The sequence below is a fragment of the Poecile atricapillus genome, chromosome 4 (genome assembly GCF_030490865.1).
Source record: "Poecile atricapillus isolate bPoeAtr1 chromosome 4, bPoeAtr1.hap1, whole genome shotgun sequence".
In the NCBI taxonomy this organism is placed as follows: domain Eukaryota; kingdom Metazoa; phylum Chordata; class Aves; order Passeriformes; family Paridae; genus Poecile; species Poecile atricapillus.
This window is the reverse complement of record NC_081252.1, coordinates 41,469,050-41,496,958: the sequence shown is the minus strand read 5'-3', so window position 1 is coordinate 41,496,958 and position 27,909 is coordinate 41,469,050. Positions and strand designations below refer to the sequence as shown.

At 35.4% G+C, this 27,909-nt stretch overlaps 1 protein-coding gene and 1 long non-coding RNA gene across 2 annotated transcripts in view; both read left to right on the top strand.

Annotated features, from left to right (window-relative positions):
- The window catches only part of VEGFC (vascular endothelial growth factor C), a 69,650-nt gene extending 63,803 nt beyond the window's left edge, over positions 1–5,847 (top strand). Inside the window, 3 exon segments of the mRNA XM_058839002.1 lie at positions 314–423; positions 658–988; positions 5,069–5,847. Of these exon segments, the coding sequence (XP_058694985.1) occupies positions 314–423; positions 658–988; positions 5,069–5,183 (556 nt within the window). The 3' untranslated portion in view covers positions 5,184–5,847.
- A 307-nt stretch (positions 5,848–6,154) lies between these two features.
- Positions 6,155–12,247, top strand: LOC131579301 (uncharacterized). Its single transcript, XR_009277668.1, has 3 exons — positions 6,155–6,274; positions 9,024–9,094; positions 12,120–12,247. It is a non-coding gene; the product is annotated as an uncharacterized LOC131579301 (long non-coding RNA).
- Positions 12,248–27,909: the final 15,662 nt, after the last annotated feature.

Sequence of the window (27,909 nt, the reverse complement as noted above, 5' to 3'; positions counted from 1 at the left end):
TTCTCTTCTATCTTAGGCTTATGTTCTAGGGTTAGGTCTGTTTCCAAACAACATCAGCAAAGTACAAATATCAGCTTCTAGCTAATACTTGAAATGTGAGAATGTTTCTTCAACAAATGGTTGAAAATCTCTATAGTGGGGAGAACCTTTAGTAACAGATTTGACAGGAATAAAAATAAAATTATGAATGAGCTGACACTTAGGAAGATATTTGCAGTGGAGAGAAGCTAAAGCAATCAACAGCTAAAATAGATATTTCTTTTTCTCCTTGAGTTCTTATGGTAGTAAATAAACAGCATTTTTAATTTGACAGGTGTCATGTGGCAAACAAGACCTGTCCGAAAAATCATATTTGGAATAATCAAATTTGCAGATGTTTGTCACAGCATGATTTTGGCTTCTCTTCTCACCTTGGAGATTCTGGTAAGCACTTTCCATTAAACCATCAAATGTCATCCTAAAAACAAGAAGTTATAGTAATTATTTGTATATTTTTTCTGTATCAATGGAACTACCAGTTGTTGCCTGTCCTTTGACATATGCTTGTTTTTGAAACACCATAAAAGGTGTGGATTTGCTCATTTCTTCACATAAAAATAGGTGACAGAGTAGACACAAAATTCTGGTACTAATGCATCTTCTCTGCTGCTTTTCTAGACACATCTGAGGGATTCCATATTTGTGGACCAAACAAGGAGCTGGATGAAGAAACCTGTCAATGTGTCTGCAAAGGAGGCGTACGGCCCTCGAGCTGTGGACCTCACAAAGAGTTAGACAGATCATCGTGTCAGTGCATGTGCAAAAACAAACTTATCCCTGCTTCCTGCGGGCCCAACAAGGAATTTGATGAAGAAAAATGCCAGTGTGTATGTAAAAAGACCTGTCCTAGACATCAGCCGCTAAATCCTGCAAAATGCGTCTGTGAATGTATAGAATCTCCCAATAAATGCTTCTTGAAAGGAAAAAGGTTCCATCACCAGACATGCAGGTAAAACCTCAGTTTTTATTTCCTTCATCGTGTTCAAGGCCTAAAATTTTGGGTTGTGACATCAGCTGTTTTGTTGATTTGCTTGGTAGTCAAGTAAACAATAAGCCTGAGGTCAGTTCAGTTTCATCTTCTATGATTTCTATAATCTCTAAGAGAAAGCTGCTAGGCATAATAAGCATTCTAAAGCATGTTTAGTTTCTAGTACTCTTATGACTGCTTCCTGGAACTTTTCTTCCTTTTCCTTTTTGTTTCCTGATGAAATTGAACTCTTAAGTTCAAGCTTGCTATATCTGATTGTATTTAAAATCACACTCCGTTTTTTTCCAAGAACTGAATATTGCAATTCAAGTACCTCAAATATTCAGATAACTCAAATATTCCTAATCAGATTTCAGTGCTTAGTTCCGGAGATAACATCTTTCGTTTCCACCTCCTAGATTTTGGAATCGGCTAACTCTGGGTGATTTTTGTGAAAAGGAGACATATATGACTATAAAACAGACTGCCTTCATTCACCATTTAAAATAAAATTTAGTCAGGAAGAAAATTCTGCAATTTCTTTATATAACCCAAGACCTTTTCCTTCCATGACTGCTACACCCATTAGCAGTTTATAAAATGTGAATAACTTTGGTTTATGAGAATCAAACAGTATTATTTTTGCTTTGTATATTACGTGATGAAAGTTTTCCTGTAAAGTTCTCTTGTAAATTCCTTGAACAAATTTCTTAGTTAATTTTTTTTTTTTTTTTTTTTTTACATTTCCTACACAAAATGCCATTTGGAGAAGAAAGATCACTTATTTCTAATATAGGGAAAGTATTTCTATTATATGGATGACAAATAACAATTCAGGCACTGCAAATGGAAAATAGCAAATTGGAACATTTAAAAAACATTCAGAACTGGAGAAATCAGGCACTTAAGAAGCTAAGAAATGTCATATTAAATATCTGATGTTGATTTCAGTATCTCTGTTGATTTAAAGACTTAGTATTTGAGGTAGGAAATTAAGTTCAGCCTTTCTCTGTTGTGTTGTGGTTGAATATGATAAAGAGTTTGAATCACTTTCTCACTTCCAAGGACAGTATGGTACAGGATGCTTTTACTCTTTTTCTAAGATGTTTTTCTTTTCTCTTTGAGTGCAGAAGGAAAGGCTTGTATATGTTGTTACCCTATACCTCTAGAATCAATAGTCCTGTAGATGTCAAGGAAAATAGAGGAAAATAGAGGAGAAAAGAGTTAGCATAACTATCTCACATTTTGGCTCTGTCCAGAGCAAACTGTCTCTAAAAAGAATAAAAATCCTGCAACATCCTTTTTATCTCTGAAAGATCCCTTGCTCATTTAAAACAGCATCAATTATACTATTTAATTAATATAATAAAAAATATGAATTATATTAATTATACAAATTTATTATAAATAAATAGAAGTACCACTCTGTTTAGCATTGTGCTAGATGTGTGAGCCCTAGACATGAGCATAATCCTGTACTTATGTCCTAGATGGCTCCCTGTCCTAAAAGTTGTGCTTGTAGCTTCTTGTTTTGAAGCACTCATATTTTTATGCACTGTACCTAAAATGCCTCTGCCTCTAGTGTTACACCCTGCTTTAGATGAAAGGAATACAAAATCATCTACAAAGCACAGGATGGGAAGGGGAAAAAGGCTCTCAGCATACTGCTTTTTAAGGTGATTATGCTGTTTATCAGCCCACGAAGTAGTGTTTCCTTTGTGGAGTTGTTAGACTGCCCACAGTGACAATCTGGGCATTCCGCACAGCAAAAAATCACAATTATTGACCATAAAGAGAAAGTTGCTGCTGCTTTGCTCAGCACTACGAATAGTGACTCAAGATCTATCTTAGCTCCAGCATGCTCAGATTATCCTCATTGAAACAGACCTCTGTCACATGAAACCACTCCGTAAACACCATTCAGACCCAGTCTCTTGAAAGACCTGGTCTATTGTTCAGCAGTTTCCTAAGGAAACTACATTTTTGTAGTTACAATGACTTGCTGCTATTCACCCTGTGCTACCACCTCCAAAATTTATTTTGGTCAGTTTTGGCTGGGCCAGCTAACTAGGAACTTCATCTGCTAAGCACTTTAGAGGAGGAGAGGGACTTTCTTGCTCTGTTGAAATGTCCCAAATAAGGATAAGACTGAAGTAACCTGACCTTGACTGCTACTAGACACAAACTCACATGGGAGAGGTGCTGTATAGCACTCCCAGCTGCAAGTTGAAGTTCACAAGGAGGCATGATCCTATACAAAGTGAACTGCTCCTGCTTAATCTTTGCATGGCTGCTTTTCATTGTGTACAGTCATAGGTGTGTGGAAGAGTTTGGCTTTGCCTCTTTTTCTTCTTATCTTATTTCATTTTACTGTCATTCAGTACATGAAATGGTCTGAACTTTTCATGGCAGAGACAGCAAAAAGGTGAGTTGAGTGTTTCATCCATTGCATCTCTGTGGAGTACATTTTCCCCAGAACAGATCTACTGCTGGTTGCCTATTCACTCACAATATTAGATCCTTTCACAAACCTTTTTGTTGCCTTTTAGCACTATTTCCAAACTTTTTGGGGAATAGGTCAGTAGGGCTTTGAGAGATTCCCATGAGCTGCTACACTGATTTCAAATATCTGTTAAGTGACACAAAATAATGTTATTCCCTTAGTTACAGAGACCACAGTGGTGAACTAATCTATGAGAAATGACATTGAAAACACTGAGCATGATGTGACTAGTTAATAAATGTCCCATTTGCAGTCTTCCTCATTCCTTATTGTTTTCCTCATTGCCAGATTCATTTGTCGAACTAGACAGTGTGAATTAATCTAACTGTAGTGCACACCTCATATCATAAATAAATTATTTCAGGGCAGTAAATTACTATCCAAAACAAGCACACAACATACTAACTTACTTGGAACAACAGTAAGAGTAGCCACAGACCTGAAACAAGAATTACCCAGGGAAGAGGAGAGTGATGTTGCACAATTTAGCCTGCTCTGTAGATGTAAGTAAGAGTTATCATAATACATCATAATATTGATGTTTCACAAACAGGCACACATTATTTAAGTACAAGTTTTAAATATAACTATGCTGAAATTCAAGACATATACTTTTATCTTTTGACTCATTGCCAGTGTCTGAAAAAATCACAGACTTGTACTTTGTCTCCATTATACACCAGAAAGTATTTAGCATTGTTATTGTAAGGTTATTTTGGGTCAAGTTCTTGTTTTAATAGAAAAAATAAATAGGAAAAGGAAGGGTTCAGGGACAACCAGAGATATTATCTTCATATAAGTTCTATTTTTCAGTCAAGGAATTGGTCAGGAAAACTTCTGCTGCTGCAAAGGGAGATGTGATTTGTGGTTCAATGCTGTATTCCTGTTAAACTTATTTTGATCAGGTAGACACTAATTCTGTTGTTTTTCCACTAAGATTTATCAGAAATGTGATAAATAGGCTTTTTCTTCAGAATGCACACAGATGCAATATGAATGTAGATGTATTCCCACTGGCTCAGAGGCTGGCTGTGGGAATTTGCAACCTGAAAGGAAGAGTGTTCTCGTTTTCCAGATCAGAGCCACAGTGTAACATATGTAGACAAACCTATTGAAGTAATCAGTAAGATGAGAAACAGTCCTAGGCAGGAGGATGGTTATCACCTGATTCTGGATTGCCACCTCCAATTTGCAGCATGCAGTAGGTTATAAAAAACCAATTTGAGTACAGAAATATATCCTATTTTCAAACTAAAACTTTAAAAAATACTACTCAAGATTAGAATGCGACTGCAACCATCAGTGTGATAAAAAAGATCGGTATGTATCTGTTGCAATAGAATAATTTCTCTTCAGTATCATTAGTTATTGTTTCATTGTCTTTTGTGAAGAATTGTTCAACAAAAATTGTTGCAAGAACATAAAAAGCTAAAATTCCAATTTGTAGGAATTAAATATTCCATTGAGAAATGGCAATGTGAAGGCACACAGATTTCTGCTCAAGTTAAATATAAATGATCATGTTATATTAATGCCTGTTTTTTTCCCCTTTTCTTTAGTTGTTACAGACCTCCGTGTACAGTGCGGACGAAACGCTGCGAGGCTGGATTTTACTTTAGTGAAGAAGTGTGCCGCTGTGTACCCACATATTGGAAAAGACCACTTATGAACTAGCGAAGAGAGCACTACTTGCCACGTTGGTGTACATTTTTCCATTAGATCAAAAGAACAGCAGAAACTTTGCTAATATTTGGAATTAAATGTTCACCAGAGACCCTGTGGGGCTTTCAGAGACAGACTCGTGCTTTTCTCAAGATGTGGAAAGCAAATGTAGAAGACAACTGGGGTTCACGTTTTGTAAAGAACTCAATAAGGACTTATTTTCTGTCAATGACCAAACAGCCTAGGTTCTCCTTCTTGTGATTTTTTTTTTTTTTTAAGAGATAATGACTATATAATTTATTTCCACTAAAACCATCGTGCAGCATTTCTGTTTATAGCAGTAACAATTGTTAAAGCTCACTGTGATCAATATTTTTATATCATGCAAAGTATGTTTAAAATAAAATGGAAATCATATTATATAATGGTGAGAATGTTTAATCATCAGCCAAAAAAGGAAATCAGATTCAGTTCTGTTTTCTGGATTCTTAACAGGGGAAGAAGCAATAAGGAAAAAGCACTTTTATGAAGGAAGGCTGCAGACATTTTCTTGTACCTGTTGGGCTTGCCATTTGGAGCAGAGTTATACTCAGGGTTTTGTGAGCCAGTGGTATTTCTGTCTCTAGAATGAAAGTAGCAAAGAAAGTACAATTAATAAAAGGAGAACATTGGAGATTCTGTACATTGCCTAAGTATAAGGACTATGTTTAAAGCACAGCAGCAACTACTCACATTCCAATATATTCATCTCCTATTTTATATCTTGGTTCCATTCCCAAGAAAGAGTATAGAATTATGTCTGTTCAAGGTTATTGGCATGAAAGTGGAAATATCAACATGGCTTTTTATTTAGTGTTACAGGCTACATTATAAATTTTACAGCTAAATCTTTCAGAATGCTTTGATGAGCTTAACCCTTATGTAGTCAATCATATCTCTTGATCAGTGTAAACAGATGCAAATATATTTTGAAGGGGAAAAAATATACTCCAATGGGGACATGAAAGGAGTGATACCAGTCTGCTGTGGATTGACACAGTCTCTATATTAAAAAAGTCTCTTTCAGAAAATGTGAAATCAGACATCTACAATTTTAAAACAAGGTAAGATTTTTAACTTGCATGGGAAGGCCAATCTATTCAGAATTAAAATAGAAGTTGGAAGGAAGTTCTTTACTTACAGAAACTTTTTTGGGTGCAGAGTGGATCAAGCAAAGCTGCGAAGCAGGAGTTATGTGACAGGAATGGTCAGATCTGTAAAAAAAATTGTGCTAGATCTAAGCAGCTGTTCTTAAAAGAGTTATTAATGAAGTAGTATTACATCCTAGAGCGTTGGCCAGGAGGGGTTGCTTTTGTAGATTCTTTGTATTTCATAGCTCTTAAAACTGAGTGGAAGTTCCTGTTAGTTACTCAGTCCCCATCGTGGGTTGAGGCAGAGGATGAGAGATACTTTGAGACTTCATACTTTCCCCTGTCTGCCTGCTATGCTCAGTACTCTTCCTAAGAGGCCAGCTATTCATTATCCAAATAGGATAATTGGGTGAAGTTTAGGCATGCAAATACTGAACAATGTCTTTATTGCTATATTGCTTCAGCAATCAAACGCAGGTAGAAATGTGGATGACAATTTAACACTGATGTACAAATTTAGCTGTTATAACAACTCACACTTCCCATCAGTAGGATTAGTCACGCAAATCATCAGTGTCTAAATTGGCAATGTTGACATGATAGCTGGAGGTTAACGATCAAACTTAATTCAGTATTCAAAAAAACCCAAGCATCCACTTCTTTAGGTTACCTGCTTGAAGGAAGCCTAAAATACCTTAAAAAATAATTAAATAAATTAAATTACTGCTGTGACTCCAATTGGCAAACCTAAAACCACTACACTTTTATAAAGACTTGAGGGGAAAAAACCAGCACTGTAGGTGAAGATTTTAAATTTCTATCCCAGCCCAATACAGAAGAGAGGCAGTGAAGAGAAAGACAAACAAAATCTGGTACCAGGAACAGAGCCTAAGTAAGCAGGTATCTAACAGATCAAAAATGTACTTGTGGTTATAAAGAAGGGCACAAGTGAAGGCAGAACAAAATCTACATTTCATCAAGTAATTCCACATAGATTTTAAAGAGTGCATGTTAAAATGCCATGCAAATTAAAAAAAGCAAACTCTACTAAACTGACCAACAATCGTCTACATTTTTTAAAGGCTTCATGAAAACAGCTAATAAACCCATTGTGGCTAAGCAGGTACTTGCATTTTTACTGAGTGAGCATACCATACTCCAAAATGGTAAAACCCATCTGAGTAGGGAAGGGAAGACAGGAAGTTCAAAAATGAGATCAATGAACCAGAAGCTTCAAGTTTATCACAAACACCAATGAAAGAATTACTTTCTTGAATGCATGTTTTTTCTGGTTCTTATATTTCCAAGTATTGAGACTTTTGGGTGTAAATTATGCCAGTCTAAGTAAAAAAAGATTTATAGAGAGCAAATTCCCAAATTGTAAAAGTTACCATAAAATCAGGTTTACATCTGAGCAAAGTGAATAGTTAACCATTCTCAAAATTATGCAGATGCACAGAATAATACATACAAGCAGTTGGAAGCATTTTTCTGATAATCAGAATCTCCAGTTCTACTTTCCATGAGCATAGTGTTATAAAAATGCATTATGTGTAATACAAACATCAGAATTACTATTATTACTATTGGATAGACTCTGCAGATTCCCTGTGATAAATATTATCCATTTATCTCCATACTGTCATTAAATAATCTGTAGAACAGATCTTCCTTGTATTTATTACATAAAGTAGCTTATAGGTCTACATCATTTTCAGTTTTGAAGTGATACATGATTATGATCTCATTGAAATTTTCATCTTCACTTCAAACATTGATAGTCTTAAAAATATATAAAAACAGCTTATACTTACAAGGAGATTTGAAAAGATAGATGATAATTCTATATGCAAGTTATTCTGCACTAACTCCAAATAAAAAGCTTTTATTGTTATTTATCTAAAATCCCTTTACCTTGTACAAAAATTACAAGGTGGCTGGGAGAGGGAGGGTGCGGTAAATCACATTTAATAGTAAACAGACTTACGCTTGCATTTCATCAGGAATTTACAGCAGTTTCTGTAGTCTTTCAATACTGAACTCTAGGGAGACCATAAATTAAGCAGGGTAAGCCCTCTTTACCTGCACTACCAGAAGGACATGCTATTTACAGTGAGAGTGCTGTTAGTCAGCTGACATGTTTGTTTAATTCATGCTGAACAAGTTGATAGTAAATCAGGTCTCTCAGCTCTATTTGAAAGACCAGCATGAAATCTTGCACATGTACTGTATAATCTTGAAAGGCTTAGTGATGGAATTGCTTTCAGTATTCTCATTTTCAGTCTTTAGATCTCAGCTACAATTCCACCTGCCCTTGAATTTTAGCATATCCCATTTTTTTTAAGCATAACCAGCTATCCACATCTATGCCAAAAGACAGGAATGGAATAATTTATGCAGTCACTAAGCTCGTCAACAAATTAGTCTGAAGAATAGAATGTGTTCTTTTAAATATTATTTATTTTGATATTTAATTTAAGGATATGTTCTAAAAAAATAGTGATATATTATATTTAATTTTGCATCATTTGGAGGTACAAATGGTTGCTGTCAGGTAGAAAAGTTTAAAAGTGGCCAATTCTGAATTTTCAGAATGTTTTAACTTAGAAAATTTAGGCATTCTTTATAGGTTTTTTGCTTCCGCGAACAAATAAAAATAATGGTTGATAATTTATTTAATAGCTTCTTTTTGTTCTCTTTCTCTTTTCCTCTTGCATTTCAGATAAAACTATGGGAAAGAACACAGGACAACCTTCTAACTGAATGATGAAATAATAAGATAAAATGGACCAGGTATTTAATTTTTTTTAAATTTAATTAATACTAATGGTTAGTAAGAACTAATGAAATTAGGCCACATAAATACAAGTGTAAGACTCCACAATACACTAGAGGTCTCAAAAACTCTGGAGAGATGAAAATGTTTTTATAGAACACATGTCTGGATTTATTTCATCTATACTTTCTTGTCCAAATGTTGTAATGGAATGTGGACAGTAGAAGCATTAGGAGGTCACCAATTTTACATTTACAAGTTCTAAAATTTCAGTAATTTATCATTAATAATTATAATTTTTTCTGTAGTCTGGATCTGTGAATCAGGGGACCTTATTTCAGCTTGAGAATGTTCTGAATTACAAGTAGCACATTCCAGAAAAAATAATAAAAATCTTAAAACACAGTCCTTTGCTCTTTTGTATAAGCATTTCTACTTCTGGCAAAAACCTACACAACCTCTAATAATTGTTTATTTCCATTTATTTCATTTTCTTCTCAGCAGAACCCAATCATGAAAATACCATCCTGTAGATTCAGGTATTTTTCCTGGGTAAGGCTATTGTATCCATTCATGACAGTCACTGACTTTTCAACTACGTTTCAACAAACTCTTTATCCCTTTTCTACATTTATAATCAGCCCTATGTGGTCACTGAACTCTTCCCCTTTGCTGTCTTTCTCAAATTACATCCCTTAGATTTCTGGACCATATCTCAGTCTCCCCCTAAGAATATCTGTATTTCCCCATCAGCCTTTTTCACATATCACTGTTAACTCTAGCCCTTCTATTTCTCTTTAATATTCAATCTCTCATTAAAAATAGCATTGCTTTCTTCTCTATTATCATTAACACCGCTTTCTTCTCTCTCCCTCAAATAATCATGCCAACAGTGGGATTAATCTCGTTTTAGAAACCTAGAGTTACTCTTCACTACACATATGTGAAAGCAAGTGTTAAAAAGAAGTCTGAAACACATTCCAAGTTTGCAAATCCAATCTGTCAAAGCAAATAATAAAAATCAAAATAATTACAGTTGAAAGGTCTCCAAAGCAAAACAGCAAAAAATGACAACATATGCATTGATCACCCTAGCAGGTACCACTTGAAACAGAAAGGACAATTTATAAACAAAAAAACCCAAACAAAACAAATAAAAAACCACAATTTATAATATCACTCTCCCAGTATAAAAAAATTGAGCTTTAGTTCTGCTGGATTCTGCATGCTACCCCTGCAGTCTAACAGTGCACTCACCCAGTCCTCCATGTCCAGCCCAGCATTTGAAACTAAATTCAGCCTTGTTATTGATTTAATGTTCACATCTCATTCATGCTGTGAGGGGAATAAAATCTTGGGTTCAAGGGCAGGTAAGGAGACTTCTCATATACCACAAAAACCCTGAGGTCTGTGCTGTCCCTTAGGACAGATGCACCCACCACCTGCTTTACAGCACTGTGAGTGATGTAACAGGGAGAAGTGAACACAGATGAAATGGGGTTATGGAATTTTTCCCAGAAGGATAATGCCATTTCTAAGGATAAATACTATTTGTAAGCTCAAATCTTACATCTTATGGATGTACTTTTCACTAGCCTGAACCCTGTCCAGTAATTTGGATGCAGAACACTTTTGGGTCAATACAGTCCATGGGTTACTATCAGGGTAGATACTATTGGTTTCAGGTTATCCAATCAGTTTTTGTAAACCATTTAAGAGAGACTTACTTTAAAGTACAGCAAATAACTTCTAACTGAAGCACAAAAATACCTTGGACTTGTAACACTTTCAGAAAAACAACAACAACAACAAAAACAAAACATAACCAACAACAACGAAAACCCAAAAAAAACCTAATCATATCAGCAGACACACTGCCTGGAGGCTTAGTTTAAAATAAACTCAAGCAAAATTCAGGTAATTGTTAAAAAAACAAACACTAAAATATACTTCTGATGTTAAATCAAGTAAGTTACACCCACTAGAGGTAGAGCTAACTTAACTTCCAAACTATGAACAAAATACAAATATATGCATTATGTAGAGATTAATCTTTTATCAAATGTAATTTCCAAAAATACAAGTTTTCAAATACATATTGGTATAATCTGTCAGGAAACTAGAAGGCTGTGTGACAGCGGACTCATACTTATTTGACAGAACAGGCTGTGCAGCAATGAGGTATCTTGATATTGCTCCAAGTAAAATATGTATATATTATATATAAAAGATCAGTACTCTTTTGAAAGATTAATAATAGTAGGTTACGCTTTAGAGAGTCCAAGTGGTAGAAGTTTATCTGTTCATTCAGCACATTACTGCATTAACTTAAAAAACATCCAGCTTTCATAATTATAAGTTTTTGTTTCAAAGATCTACGAGTTAACATTTCCTTTTATCATGTCATTGTTCCTTGAAATATGTAAGAAATATCTGTAACTTAACTGTAACTTTGAAAAGCAGTTACTAAAATAACTATTTTTATTTTAGTAACTCTAGCAATGATAAACAACCAGTGGGTGAACAAAACTTCACCTATCTCAGGCTACTGTCTCAGTTCAGTTATTCACTCTATCTCCAGTCAGGGTCCTGCAGAACTGTGCATATGGATTCCTAAACCAGCATTCTCTCTCTGAGTGGTTTCGAATTGGGAATGCAGCTGCAGCCACCAGTGCTGACAGATTCTGGCTTCTTCCATGACTTACCCATCAGGCAGCTTCTAGGGCCAGCTTGGAATGAAGATCATCTGTATTAGGGGGATCCTCAAACTCCCAGGAAGAAAGATCAATACTCAAAAAAGTAAAAATAAATTAATTACTAAATAGATAAATAAATAATAATCTTGGCCATTGAGAAGAATATCAAGAGTCTAGCTAAAGGCAAGTCGGTACCATACACCTGCAGGAAGAGGCTTGTTGCTGACATCACCAATTCCTCCTTCTCATCTGAATGGTATTACTCATTTCAATGGCATCACTGTAAGACTGTCTTCAGAGCAGCAAGACCTGGTAAATGTCATCAAGCACTCTTGTTTCTTTACAGGTTGTTCTAACATCATTGATTACTGAAGAAGGGAGGAGCTACATTTACTCAGGAGTGTTTTACCTGAAAACACCAGGTTTCATGGATTAATAACTACAGCTGTTCCCACTCCCTAGCTTGAGATGACATCACCCATAAGCTTTGTTCCTGTTTTCATGCAGAATGAAGCAGCAGATATCTACTGGTATTTCTTGTTAGCTCTCACAGAGAGTGACAGAAACATTGTGAAGCTCAAAGCATGTCTCATGGAAAAAGGACTGAGAAAATAAGAGAGAAAACTGAAAATCTCACTGTTTATGAAGCGCTAATTAAGATTAAGAACATTTGAAACAACTTCCACTGACAGCAAAACCATTCATCTGAGGTTTGGGAAGTTGTGAAACAAACAGCTTAAACCAACTTGTGGTTGTTCCTGCCATGAGAGTTTGCAACACAGTGAAATGCCACACCAAAACATAGCTAAGCCTTAAGCATACTCACCAGTCAGTGCCTAAAATTTCCTTCTCACTGAAGAATCTGTAAAGAGTAAGATAAAAGGATACACAAAGGAAAAATACACAATGAATTAGATTCACAGCTGATGTGAATAATCACTGTGATATAATCACTGTGATTATTCACAGATGTGATATAATCACTGTGAGCAATACCTAAATTCTAAACTCAGACCAAAATAATTCCTCTTTATTAGCTCCCATTCATACAAGGCAATTTCTGAGGTAATTTTCCCTCCCTGAAACTTCACTTTGGCAAATGCCTAGAATGCAGGATATAGACCTAAACTCTATCAAGGCAATGTGAACTGATGACTTCTCTATTTAATCTGTGAAGTAAAATTCAGTAGATATTCATAAAGTTCTAACAGCTGTATGCCCAAAACTCATGTGAAAGGCTCACTTAGTTCTGTTTAACTTATTATACTTCGTATGAAATAAGTAAGTAAGATTCAAGTCAGAAATGGAGAGCATAATATTCTAAACTATGTGGTTGACTTGAACAGGATTCCAGAACTATTTATTTGGCCATCATGTTCTTGTAACAGAACACCAGATGTTACAGAAGGGACTGAACTGTTCTGGATGTTACCACCTGCTTTAAGCCAGCAGATCTGGAACTCTTACAAGTATGGGAATAAATCCATTTCATCTAGTTCATGTGACTAATTTCTCACTTTTGTCATGCTTCTCTTCTGTAGGATATGACATGCTTTGCTCTCTTTGAGTGAGATGCAATGGTTCTCCAATGTGCAAAGAAACTCCACATCTTTTCATATTTCTGCTGTGATTTCATTAATTTGTAGGGTAAATTGACACAGTTAGAACTTGTTTTTACTTAAATTTTCAGCTGCCTTACCAGGTGTGCCCTTGATTATTTTGGACAATTTCTTGGTTTACAATGCACATTTAATGATTATTTAATACTTTATATATACCTTGATGAAAGCAATACATTTCCATTTCCTAAGCTGTCATCTTCATGTGCAGTAAGGTACAACCACTAAAAGAATTCAAAGAAGGAAACCATTTTGAATAAAAAGCCTCTTTACTTAAACTTCAATGGTTTAAAATCTATTAAAGAGTTAAATAAGACAGTAGCAACTCCACTTATGTTAGTAATAAAAGCTTGATTTTTTTTTTTCCTTCAAACCATTCAGGAAAATCAAAGAATAATACATGATTTATATACATGAATATATATGAATATATGTCAAACATTCATCCCCAAGACTATCAGTAATCTCATGGCAACAGCTTGGGGCTAAAGTCAGGGCAAGTTCCAATTTGATGTGAGTAGAGGAACACAAATTCCCCTGTGGCTGACTGTGACAACCTCCTTGTGAGTGCTGCAGAGCTCAGGGCTGCAGCTGCCATGTTCTGGGCATTTTGGCCTATTCACGCGGTGAGCTCTGCATCTTCCACTCAAGGTACAAAAGATGCTTTCTTCAAATAACTTCTGTAAGGATTTATGGATACTCATGCATACCAAGAGCATATTTTAATGTAGTGCTGGGTATGAAAGAATGAAATACACTTGTATATTCACAGTGCTTAGCAGCAATATGAAGTCATTGACACATGACAGTCTGGTGGGATGATTGCAGGTGATGAATGTTTAAATTGTTTTACAGATGTGAGAAAAAAAGGTGGAAAATACATCTTTTTACTTCCCATCACACACTTTGAATATGAAAGAAAATGCAAGACTCCAAGGAAAAGACTGGATTTACAAATCCAGCAATTCTCTTAGTAAATTCAAAAATTTTTCAGTTTTTCAAAATACTTAATCTGAATTTATGTGAGATAGAGATCTTTGCATCAACCATGAAACTATTTTACATCTTATTTGCATTGTTTCTGATGAAGCTGTCTACTAAATTAGAAAACTTTTAACATTACATTTTCCTGCAGTAAAAATTGAAGCATTTAGATGTCACTGAAGCAATTAGGTAATGTTCTTCTTGCCTGTGTTCGAGACCCAAATGTGTAAATTGATGCTTAATGCGCACATGTCCAAATTTATCTTAGCGGAAATGAAAAAACAAAAGTAATAGCCTTTCAAAGACAAAAACAACATTCAGGAATGGATGAGAGATGATCTGTTCTACCTCTAAAGCATTGAATGTTTGTTTTTCCCCTTTGATAACATTAATTTATCCTTATTATTTGCATTGTCTACATTTTCTTTTGTCTTTACACCAAATAAAACAATCATTGACCTAACCTGTCATCTGCCAAGTAGAAAACTATAAGCAGAGAAAGTTGCTCAACTGGATCATTCCATCTGCTGAGATGAGAAAAGTATCAATACAATATGCCTTTAATGCACTGAAAAATAATGTTATGAAAGCTAATTTCTTTCTTTAGTTAGAATTCTGATACATTCTGTTTTACTTCCAGATTACACCAAACAGTATGCATTTCTAACAGATCTAGTCTCCCTCGCATGCCACAATACAGAAAAAAATGTTAAATATACTCTTTAGAGATACTTAACTACAAATAAAACAGAGGTCACTGCAAGGTTTTCATATAACTCCATAAAAAGATAATTCCAGTACTATTCATATATTTCCTACATTTTCAACAGATGAAAAAATATGTTTAATTAAAAAATAAACAAAATAGAAATAGCTTTCTCTTGCATAAGCCATTTCAGACCAGAATTAGGCTGTTTTCTAAACAGTCCATAAACAGCAGACTAATTCCCATGACAAGATGCAAACAAGGCATATCCTCTATTTCACTGCAAACTTTGATGAGAATTAAAAATACTGAAAAGGTACTAAAATCTGGTATCCAGCACTAGTGAGATAGGCTATCTCACTATATAGTATCTAATTCATATATAATATACAGTTTATATATATTCTGATCGCCTATAATGTTTACAATATAGCCACTAGCCAAATTTTCTGATCCATTTCTAAGGTTTTTCTGCAGCTACTGTTTCTGTGAGAAACACCAGTATCTTCTCAAGAGCAGAGTAACAATCTCCCTTCTGGCTCAGCTGGGTTCATGCAATCTTCTGTATGGAATCTCATAACCCCACATCTGTACACATCCTGCTAAGAAGCGTCCAAAAAAATCTGTGGTCCAGAAAAGGGGAGTTGTTGTCTTTGAAAGACAGGACGAGAGACACAGAGAAAATAATGAATAACAGTCCTGGATCTGTAGTAAAACCATCTTTTCCCATTCCCTCAAGGGTGCCAGAATTGTAGCTCAGTAAAGCTATTTCTTTTCTTCCCATTGCTTTCTATTGGAATTAATTATTTCAGTCAATTTGTGTGGAGAAATAGGTCTTGAATTCTAACATGCCTCAATTGGGAAGTGCTTCCCAGACAGAATTTATATATCCACATCCAAGTCAAGCAAAAATATGCTTGAACTATAGCCTAGCTATTGCTAACCTCTCACAGTTATGTCCTTTTTTTAATGACAAATCAAGAGAATAACTACATTCTTATTTATTGTTTAAAAAAAATAATAAAAATTTAATATTCTCTTCAAAATATAGAATATAGCTGTTTTTTATAAATATTACCAGCATTTTCTAAATTCCTACAGATATATTTAGATAACCAATAAAGCTTATATGTCTCCACAGAGATGAATATATGCATAAATAAATAAATGAATATGAAGTATATATAGAGGTAACTAGAATAAAAAAATAAAAATCAGAGATTTGATTTTGAAGGGAAATCTGAGGTAAAACTGTTGTTTTGAACTCCTTCCTATTTTGCTAGATAAAATACCATTACAGATACATACAAAAATAAGATTGCCAAGAATAAAAAAATCTCTTTCCAACTACCATAATTTTCTTACAAGTAGAGATGAGAATTTTAACCTGAGTGAAGAAATTATCCTTCTGCTAGGTCTTAGAGCAGATAACCTCAGATACTGCAGCAGTTTTCAGACTTATTCAAGTGTGTCCCATGATACATGATCTCCTCAGTAAATATTATGACTGACTTAGACAAAAAGGGAGGTTTTACCTATTATTATCCAATGAGTAAGAGAACATATATTTAGCTTTTTGTAAGAAATTATATTTTAGTAGTAGAACCTGAAATTAATTTTATGTAAAATGGTACATCAACTCTTGCTGAGTTTCTGTCACCTTTTAGCTTCACTACTTCATTTCTTATGCAATCACTCTATAGGGATTTCTCTCCCAGTATTGTTTCTGTAGTTGTTAGTTGATTCCCTATTCATCTCCCCACTTCCAAAATCGAGGCCAGATGCTGTTTGCCCCTGGATCACACCACAACCAGTGCTGGAGCATCCAGCCTCTTGGATATTTTTTCTGCCTATAGTGATAGCAGGCTGTCATAAGAAAGGACTGAATGTGGCATTACATAGTTTCTCTCCTAGTAAAGCAGCTCAGACCCAAAATCGAGCACAGTGATTTTAAACTTCAGATATTTACACTGCAGGACATTCGGCATCTCCTCTAATGAGACTCACGTTCTCTGATGTGATAGTGAAAATATCAGTCTTCCCAGTATTCTACATACAGCTTCTCCCACTTTGAATTAGTTATTGAGAAATGGAGATCAAACTCTCAATTCTAGTCTATGTAGCAAATTTCTAGATTTGGGAAGGTGGATAATAAAAAGTGCTCTTCTGAATGCAGTTTTGTCTTTCAAATTCCATTTTACATGCTAGCTGCACACTAAATATGAATGAAAACAGGGAGTTATGCCACTGGGCATAAATTCTGATTAAAATGGCATGTTTCTCATGGTTACATAGGGCATAGATACACTGACAAATTAGTAAGTAGTTTTGGTTCTTTTAAGCACATGCACAAATATTTTTGAGCTCATTTGCTTCCTGAATACAAAGTTGTATAGTAGTTGCTTACAGTGGGTATATAATTCCAGCTGCCTTTCCACACAGCATGGTGAAACTGTACAACTTGTGGATGAAAACAGGAAAAATGATTACTTTGGATCAAAGCCCTCCACATTTTTTCTATGGTAAGAGCATAGGAAAATTATGTGATGTTATACTCCATTCATTAGTATCACGTTTTCTCAGTAGTCAAGTAACCACTTGTTCCTAGGTGGATGACTGTGCCAGCAGCATTTTTTGGACATAAATTAAATGCATATTTAACACTTAGCTCTGCGTCACTTAGAATGCTTTCCAGAAATATTTCAAGTAGTAAGTTTAGGAATGCTAATTATGTGTCATTCAGCATTACAAAATGTATTTTTCAGCAATTACTGTCTTCAAATATTTAATCCAGTTTTACCCAATATTTGGAATAGGAAATAACTGAACAATCTCATTTTCAGCCTCAAAGTATTGGCAAAATTAATTTCCTAAGAAAGCTGCCTATAAGATCTTAATAGGGCAATAGCAGTCCAACCCAGATATGTGCCCAGCTGGCTCCAGAGAAACCTTCTAATTGGTTAAAGCATTTCAAAAGTCAAGAGGAAATCTAAATCAGATATCCAAAAACTCATAAAAGATGATGGGATTCATAGTCTAACTGAAGTACATCTGTACCAGTGCACGCCACATGGACAGCAACCAAGAGGAGCTGGAAGTCATTGTGCGTCTGTTGCCATCACAGAAACAGATCTGGGCTTCTCAGTACAAGTGAGACATTGAGGGGCTGGAGCGAGTCCAGAGAACGGCAACAAAGCTGGTGAAGGGTCTGGAGAACAAGTTTTATGAGGAGCAGCTGAAGGAGCTGGGGATGTTTCACCTGAAGAAAAGGAGTCTCAGGGGAGATGATCTGGCTCTCTACAACTGCCTGAAAGGGGGTTTCAATGAGGTGGGAATAGAGCTCCCAAGTAACAAACAATAGGCTGAGGGGAAATGGCCTCGAATTGCACCAGAGGAGGTTTAGATTGGATAGTATGAAAAATTTCTTCACCAAAAGAGTTTTCAAGCACTGGAACAGGCTGACACAGGGAAATGGTTAAGTCACCATTGCTGGAGATATTTAAGACACGTAGATGTGGCGCTCAAGGACATGGCTTAGTGATGAACTTGGCAGAGTTTAGTTTGGATTTGATGATTTTAGAGGTTTTTTCCAACCTAAATGATTCTATGATTCCTTGGACACAGACATCTTCCCTAACATTTCACACAGAAGACTTTGGCACAGAAGAGAAATTATACTCAGCTGTGGCCAAAAGTGCTTAAGAAAGAAGGGTGGTATTAAATCTCAGATGTTTAACAATTTTGTTGAGCTATCCAGAAGAAGTGATCTTATTCATGCTGTTTTATTAACTACTGACCAGAGTACACTAATACTATTGATTAGTTAGTAGAATATTAAAAGGTGATTTCTGAGGCTAAACACAGCAAGAGTCTTGTTTCAGACACCAAGCATAGCTGACACTTCAAGGCTGTCAGGTATAAGTGCAAGGCCTAGAGAAGACCAGGAATCACTTGGATATTTTAGATGCCACTGGACATCTCTCTCCCTAAGCATTTGGATTGAACATTGAACTTTTATTTTCTCAATTAATTATTTTTATTACATTAATTTTTTTATTGTTTCTGTCTGACATACTTAATTATTCCATTATATTACTTAACTAATTTAGATATTATTAAAGTTTTACTATGTTCTTATCCTAAGTGGGTTCAGTACATAGTTTTAATATTGTTTCATCTCCACAGTACTTGATAAATTTCCCAAATGCCAAGTAGTCTATTTAACCATGTCAGTATTTTTATACATATTCAAAGACACCCCTTGTGAGAAATGCTTATTTTAGGAATATTATCTCATACAAATTTCATATTAGTAACCTTCTCTGCTACTGCCTCTAATCCCACTAAGAACATTTTGAATATATTCCATCATTGTCTGTGCCTCTTGTTACACCTGAGAAGGCATTTGATCTCATACAATATGCAGCACTTGCTATTGTTCTAAAAATTGCCTCTATTGGCTTTTCTGTGTGAACAGTTTCTGAAAATTATGATGGTTGAATTTGTGGTCAAGTCAGTCATTCTGAGAAAGCTCATAAAATCCCGAGAGACTTGCAAAGAACAATCAATCCCTACATCAGGAAGCAAAAAGGAAGTGCCAACCCAGTGGAAATTTATTTATGACATGTTTGAAGTCTGTTGAAATAACAAAACGTTGGACTTAACCATCAAACAGGGCATATACAAAGGCAGTGAAATTAAATCTTATTTTCAACAAGGGAACGTATTCGAGTAACTATTAAAAAATTGATTTTTTTTTTAAAGTCACTCCTGGAAAAGTTAAAACAAAAAGGTAAATGTGATCATATAAATTACATTAGGCATCAGTGAGAAACTTTCCTTGAACTATATCCTTGCAGGAAACTGGCTAAATGTAGCCCCTTGGCGCCAAGGAGGTCATGAGCTCTGCGTCAGTGCTAATTCATTTTTTCTGACCACATTGTGTTGGGAAATCCTGATTCCCTATGCTGAAGTGTAAAACAAGACTTTGAACTCTATGGGATTATGCATATAATATGCCAAACATTAATGAAATTTCATTTCCTTAAACATGCAAGGAGTGTATTTACGCAGAAAATGTTCCACATATCAGTAATTATTTTCTTTTGCAAAAGTTTCAGACAATTTCTCTTCTGAAATGAAGATTGTGTCTGGAACTAAAATACTTTTTTTTCTGTTTTTTTTTTTTGTTTGTTTGTTTTTCTCCAGAGATATAATCCAAATTACCCAAATTAAAACATTCTTAGAGCAAAAATAGCCTTTTAAGCTAACCACCTTTCAAGAATCTGTCAATGGCAAACAGATATTCACCAGAAAAAAAAAAAGAAAAATAAGAGGCTAATTCTTATTTACAAGAAGACCACAAAAATTATTAATCCAAGTGTGATCACAGTAGAGACCAAAACTACCACACCAACAGGCTTTGCCTCCAAGTCAAACTTGCATTTAAGCCCTAGTTTCTGCTTAATAGAAGACAGTCTGGAACATAAGTTCTCAGAAGCTGAAAATTATAAAGATATCTCAGAAATTAAACACCACAGTTAAAAACCTGCAAGTTGTATTTTCCAGATAAATCAGTAGATGAATAAAAGTGACAAAGACTGTGGTAAAATATTCTCAAAGGTAAAGGTTCATCATACTTACAGCACACATCCCTCCACAGACCACCTGCAGCACTCTACTAACACTGGCTCTGAGTATGCCAAGCTTTAGGTTATACAGTGAATGTTGTTTAATAAACATGTTGTTTAATAAAATTGGGGATAATTCTGGAATGTTTCACTTCAGAGAGAAAAAATAATGCTCTTTTCACCCAATATGCAACTACTGTGCGTGTGTAGAAAATGGCTAGAATTCAGGACACTGTAAACCAGCTTTACAAATTTTCAAATCTTTGCAGATCCTCCTTGAAGACTACCAACAGCTCTTCACTGCTTCACCTGCCCCATGAATCAGTGTTTAATGTTTGTCTAGACAGAGCTGTGTTGAACTACTTCTAATCTATGCTCAGCTTCCTCTATAAAAGGGAATAGGAAGGACATGCAGCAAGCAGCCCTAAACAAGTCATGAGAGTAATTTTTTCTCTCCACTTCAGGTTTGCAGAGTCACACTTGCAATGGCATACCAGGCACACTCCTCCTGCATCCACTGCCACCCACAATCAGTCTTCTGAAATGGCTCTTGCAGAATCTGGGAAAAAAGGGATGTCTTAAGCAGCAGAGCACAGAGATTTAGATAAGGCAGAATATCTTTTCCTAGTGCTAAAATGCTGTGGCAGGGTATACAGTAGGACACATAGGAGTTCAAAGGTTTTGGACATATATCACTAGCAAGGAGGAGGTTCAATCCCACCAAAACATGTATAAACTGTAAAGTTATTCTAGGAGGATGAACTATATTTCTCCACCATGGCAAGAATTTTAAGTCTAGGGAACAAGCTGGCTGCTAATCACATACAGGAGGTGATCTCTTTCTCTCCCTTGTGTGGCACTTGCATGCTGACGGGCAGATAATAGCTGTCACAAATAAAATAAAAATTTGCAAGCACCCTAGCCCTTGGTGAAAAAGTCATGAAAGCTTTTGCTGTCATGTTGTCTATCCTCTCCTTTCTCTGAAAGCAGTAGCTAATACCTCTTAAAAAAAAAAAAAAAAGTCTAATAAAATTTGTCTCCAGTTGCTTGTGAAAAGGCAGTAGTAGTTTAGAGCTTTTAGAGCTGTTGGCTCTTTTCCACAGTGTCTTAAATTCTGCCTTTGGAAAGCAGATTTTCTCCAAGCTCTTTGGATAAAACTAGTTTCTTACTAAAGTCAGAGCAGTAACTTCTGCTAATAACCAGTGTACATAATGAGTTATAACACAGCCTTTAAATCCCTCCCAGGCATCATTGATTGGTTCTTGCGAGCAAGAAGCCATTTACTATTATATTGTATCCATGAGCTGTCCAAGAAGGACATTCAGGAAATGTTGGGCCACAGCAGCAAAGGCAAAGCTAGCTGTTTGTATATTTGTATACAGAATCATTTAGGTTGGAACACAATTCTGGGGTCATTGAGTCCAACCATTAACACAGCATTGCCACGTCCACTACTACATCACATCCCCCGCACCAAATGCACAGGGTTGTGAACATTTCCAAGGACAGGGATTCTCCCCCTTCCCTGAGCATCCTGTTCCAATGCTTGACCATCTTTTCAGTAAAGTTTTCCTAATATTCAGTACCTAAACCTCCCCTGGCACAATATGAAGTCATTTCCTCTTGTGCTATTGGTTGTTACCTGCGACAAAAGCACCCCCAGAGAAGAGACTGTGAATATATACAGAACATGTCTTTTGGTTGGAAGAAAACAGAGGAGTTTAAGCAGCAGTGTGTACAAGATTTCCTTCCTGAAATCAAATCGACCCAGCAAAAAGAAGTTTTTGAGTCTATGGAATGAAAATTTTAACTCTCATCACAAAACAAGCCATAAAACACTGTATTGCTCCACAACATGTTTAGAGTGTTTAATACAAAACACAAACTCCACAGCTGGAACAGAAGGGATATGACTTATGTTTGAACTGAGTTAGGGATATTAAAAAAATAACTTCTATTTCTGGTAATGTGATCAGGTATCTAAGCTTATATTACTTTAGGAAGATACATAGTTGAAAACCACAAATTATACTGTATTCTAATTTTTTTTTCCCCTTTACTTTTCATCCCATTTTCCTAAACAGCTGCTACCAGACTGAAATGGCAAAACTCTTGAGAGCACCTATCCAATTCCCACCCATAATCCATGTAGCATATGTTACATACTGAGTTTATTGTGCCATCATTAGGGGGGTGGTTTCCATTGCCACATGTCCATAATCATTAGCTGTCATTGTGCAGATTTTTAGCATCATTATTTAAAAGTGATTCAAAATACTACCCTTATTTGGGGGCAATACAGGTTACCTCGTGCAAACAGATCTTGTTCTCTTTTTTATCTAAAGAATCTTTTTGTTTATTTGTTTTAATTTCCTTGCAAAGGTCGCTTCAGCTTGACTTCTGGCAATTCTAACCTCTTCCTACTTTCTCTGACCTACAAGATAAAGCTCTCTTTCATGCTGTCTTTAGGGCAGGAGTGAAGAAGTTCTTTCTCAGGTCAGGATTCATCCAGATAAGCCTGGAAACCTTTCTTTGAAGGGTCATGGGATTGGGGTGTTTTACATTTTGATTTGCATTCATTTTCTGCATTTGAGTCCTTGACCAATTTAGTTCAAGGTAATTAAATCAGTATACTGGAAATAAATTTCTCTTAAAATGTCATTTTGCTTTTTTCATACTTATATTTTCTACTGATATTTTTGTCTGTTTTAGCATCTGGAAGTATTTTTTTTAAAACACACGCTTAGTAATTCTTACAGTTTTTCACTATACATTGAATAGATATGTATCTAGAGCAAATAAATATTTTATAAAGATGAGCATAATTAGACATATCCACATCTAGACACTGAAGAAATAACACATGCACACATGCTATAAGGGACATTTAAGCACACATCAGCATTGCAATGCAGCTCTCCACAAATTCAGGGTTTGTTTTGCTCCCTCATATTTACAGTATAATGTTTATTCTCCTTTAAGTGCTATATACAATTTGAGACCTGAGCATAATGTCCCTCTTGAAGTTAATGACTGTGCACAAGGGCTGTCACTCACACATCTTGTAGGTCAGACAAAACGCACATTAGGTGTTGTCCCACATCCCGAGGATGTTATTTGATGTGTCAACATTACAGTTTTTCTTTTTATTAGTCCCAAGAGTTGCACTAATTTTGACAGCTGCTAAACTCGTTTCCCTGCATTTTAAATTTTCTAAGGCAATCATCATAAAGGGACAAATCCTGCTTGGCTTTGCAAAGGAGAAAGGCTTTGCGCAAGCCTTTTAAAACGTGATGAAAGCAAAATGATTGTTAAGACTTTATGGTTTGTTTGGGTTTTTCTTTCCATTCAAAGCAAGGCAAAGTACCCAGGCAGTGATCTTTGTTCCTCTTTTTCCCTCCCCACAGCATTAAGAAGGAAACTACCTAAGCCCTGACCTTTAAAAGTACGTATTATGACAGTTCTTAAACTAAGGATAAGCATTTGTTTAATTAAACTTCTGAAGACAATTACAGAATCAAGTCATTAATGTAAGTATTTAAGCAAATCTCTTTTGAGAAAATCTGTTACCCTTAAAATTCAATTTATAATTAAAGTGAATAAAAATATATTTTTAATGGAAATAGGAGCCATGTTTATGCTGCTGCTTCTCCAGAATGTATATTGTCTTAGCTTTTCATATATCTCATACATACTGTGTGAGAGATGTTGGAAAAACCCCCAAAAGAATATAAAAGCACACTAGTAGACGTTTTGTTTTGAAGGTGAGTAAAATGGGAAGAGCAGGAAGAATTGCATCAAAGGATGCTGCCACTGCAAGAAAAGAAGCAGTATATTTAGCCAAGGAGATTTGTGATATGCATTTCAAAGGAGGAACAGAAGATGTTCATCCTTCCAGAGGATCCACCGTCCTTTCAGATAAAGCAGCAAGTAGAGAAAGTGGTTTAAAATATGGCTAATGAAATTAAGCACCTGAACTACTATCACAAGCTAAGCTCTACACTGCATTCATTTCTTGCAGGTAAAGGATTCTTTTCAATTATTATCCAAAAGCAAGTTTAGAAGTGAGTTTTAAAGGTCAGAATCTAAACGCACTTCATATGCTGTCAGAGATCTTACTTCTTCTCCCATTTTCATCTCATGGAGCTATTCAAAATCCTGATATTCACATGTGAACCAAACCAACAGGCTGGTTTCACAGAAATTAACAATCCTACTTATGACCAGTGCTACAAGTTTTATTTCTCATTATCCCATTCTGATTTGATTGGTAACAAATTCAGCTAATTTCCCCAAACCAAGTCTGTTTTGTTCATGAGGGTACCTGCTGAAAGATCTCTGCCAGCCCTTAACCCACAAGATTTTTGTTGTGTTTTCTCTCTCCTGTCCAGTTGAGAAAGGGAGAGATAAGGTGGCTTTGGTGGGCACCTGGCATCCAGCCAGGGTCAACCAACCACACATATTTATTTGCAGTACGTGAAACTTCGTATGCTTTCTAAACTGTAAGAAATACATCAAGTTCCCTTCTTTGGCTTGCAGCAATCTGTTCTTTGAGAAACAAAGAAAGACTCAAAAAACCTAGTCATAGAGGAGAAATTAAATACAATAAATCTCCCAAATCTTTGCTTGTACAAATTCTACTGAGTAAGATAGTAAGTACAGTTGTATTTAAAGCTTCCAAGTAGAGAGGAAGAAGTTACAAAAATTATGGTCAAAAGGTTGTAGGTGGCAATACTGATTGCACACAGTCTGATGAGAAATGCTATTGAGTTCTGATAAAAGCTGCTTTTTTTGTTTGTTTGTTTAATTGAAGATACTTTTCAAAATTTACATAAATTATCATTATGCCTGCCTATGAGCTAAGTTATGTTTTCGGTTACATACTGATACATTGTGATGACATCAAGATAGTGTCATCAGACAGCAGCGTGAAGAAGTTATCTGCAGGTGACACAGACCGGTGCCAACAGCTGTATGGGGTTAACAGGAGTAGATGCCTCCTATATGTGTTGCTTTCTCTAGGTAAATTCCTTATCCCATAGCTGACTTCCTTTGAAACCAAGACTGAAGGCGCAATATTTGATTTTATTTCACCTATTGGGACCCATAGGAAGATGGACTAGAATTTCCCCCTTCATGTCTATGACTTCATGAAGAAATAGCTCATGCTCCTTTGCACTCTAAAGTTACACCATAGCCTTATTCAACATTCATACACAAAGCTCCTCAACACCACCATTACAGTCATGTCCTGAGATATTGTCAACTTATGGCAGAACTGAAAGCAGAGTCAAAAAAGACTTTAAGGCTATTTTAAAAAGCTTTTCTTGAACAGTTCCCTTAAAGGCATTTCCTTCCATTGTCTTTTGAAAGCTATGTCAACTGTCCATTGTTCTTCATGGACTGGGCTGACAGCATGATTTTTATATGTGCTTAAATTTCAGCGTTATTTTCCATTTTCAGTGACATTTAACTTCCAAACTATTCAAAGACGTAACTCTCAGGACTGGGATTTCAACACTTGTATGACTTTGAAACAGGTTTTATGGAGTGCTATGCTACATGGGTACAAATCATAAGCCAGCACTGAAGAACACCTGTTTTCCAAGGGACAGCAACATTTTAATGAGTTCAGATAATTTCTTTCTCAGGTCCATGCATATGTATTTTCCACAACAAATACTTCATCTCTTCAATATTTGCACTGAGCTAGACTAGTATCTTGGCAAATTTGGATTATTTTACCATAGTTTCTAATTAAGTAAATGTATTTCATCTTCAATGCTTTTACAAACCTTTTCCTTCTGTCACATGTTTCTGAAGTGCTTTCATGGGTTTTTAAAAAAACATTATAATCTATCTCCCTCTATGCTTTATGGCTTCTTTCTAGGTCATTGTTATCTGAAAATATGCTACATATTCTTTTTATTCTGTTATTCAAGACATTAATTAATATCAAGTATTACCAGTTTTAAGTTAGATTATTCAGAAATACTATTTAATAAATTGGCATTGCAGCAGTAATCTATTTCCTCTCATAATGATGGGAAATACAAACATTGATTTTATTATTAACATTTTTTTCTCCTCCTGACCGCATATTTTTGATACAATACTCATGATTCCGAGTGATTACAAGTGGTAAATCTGAGGCAATCTACCACAATTCTGAAAAAAAAAGCTAAAATCGTGTATGTCTGCCATTATTCTTTATTTTTGTCCTCCTTTATATTTTATAATTTATATTTATATTCTGTGTCCTGTAGGAAGAAGAGGCTATGGAAATTTGAAGAATCACCACAGATACACAGCCTGTAACAGCAAACACACTGAAAGACTGGCTATGATCCTTATGGGTCATTTTTAACTCATGACATTCTATGATAATTATATTGTATCTTGTAAAAGTAATTTGCTTTCATTGCTCAGATCCAAGGTAATAATAAAAGGATAATAAAGACCAAAAATTTTAAATGAGATTATGGATTTATCACATTTTGTCACACAGTTAATTGTATCTCAAAATAGCTATCCAAGAACAGACATGCTCCAAACCTCTTTACACCTTCAGAAATTTTAAAATTTTAGTACAGAACATTAAAGTACTGGAATAATCTCAAAGACTTTTCTCACAACATATAAAATTATCTACCTTTATTTTACAGTTCTGATCTAATACAACAAGCTAGGTTCTTTTAAATAAATTTCTTATGGCCTCCAGCCTGTCCTCTCCACCTCAAAGAGCCTAGTTTCCTCAGCAGATTCCATCAGAGATGGAATAACAAATAAGTAATGCATGTGTACTTTGTTTTTCACTTTATCATTAATAGAAAGACTAACTTTCAGTTCAATGACAACAAGGAAAAAAAATATCATATTATTGAGGAAATAAGAATTAGGTATTTCCTACAGTGCAATGCAGTCATTGAGCAGATTTTTTTACAGAAGGAGGTATTTTTCCTCACAATCTAAGCCCTTTCTCCTGCAGGAGAAAATACAGACTTTGTTTTGGTTTTTTATGGTCAAATCTGTGAAAGGAGAAGACTTATTTATCCCAAATTTATCACTGGGAGAGACAATTTTGCTGGAGGAATGTGTGAGATGACATATCAGGAGAAGTCAGCTCTTGTATCATGCTACAGAGTTGTGAACTGATGAATAAACTTAAGAGAAAAAAAAATACAGTCAAGTGAAGAA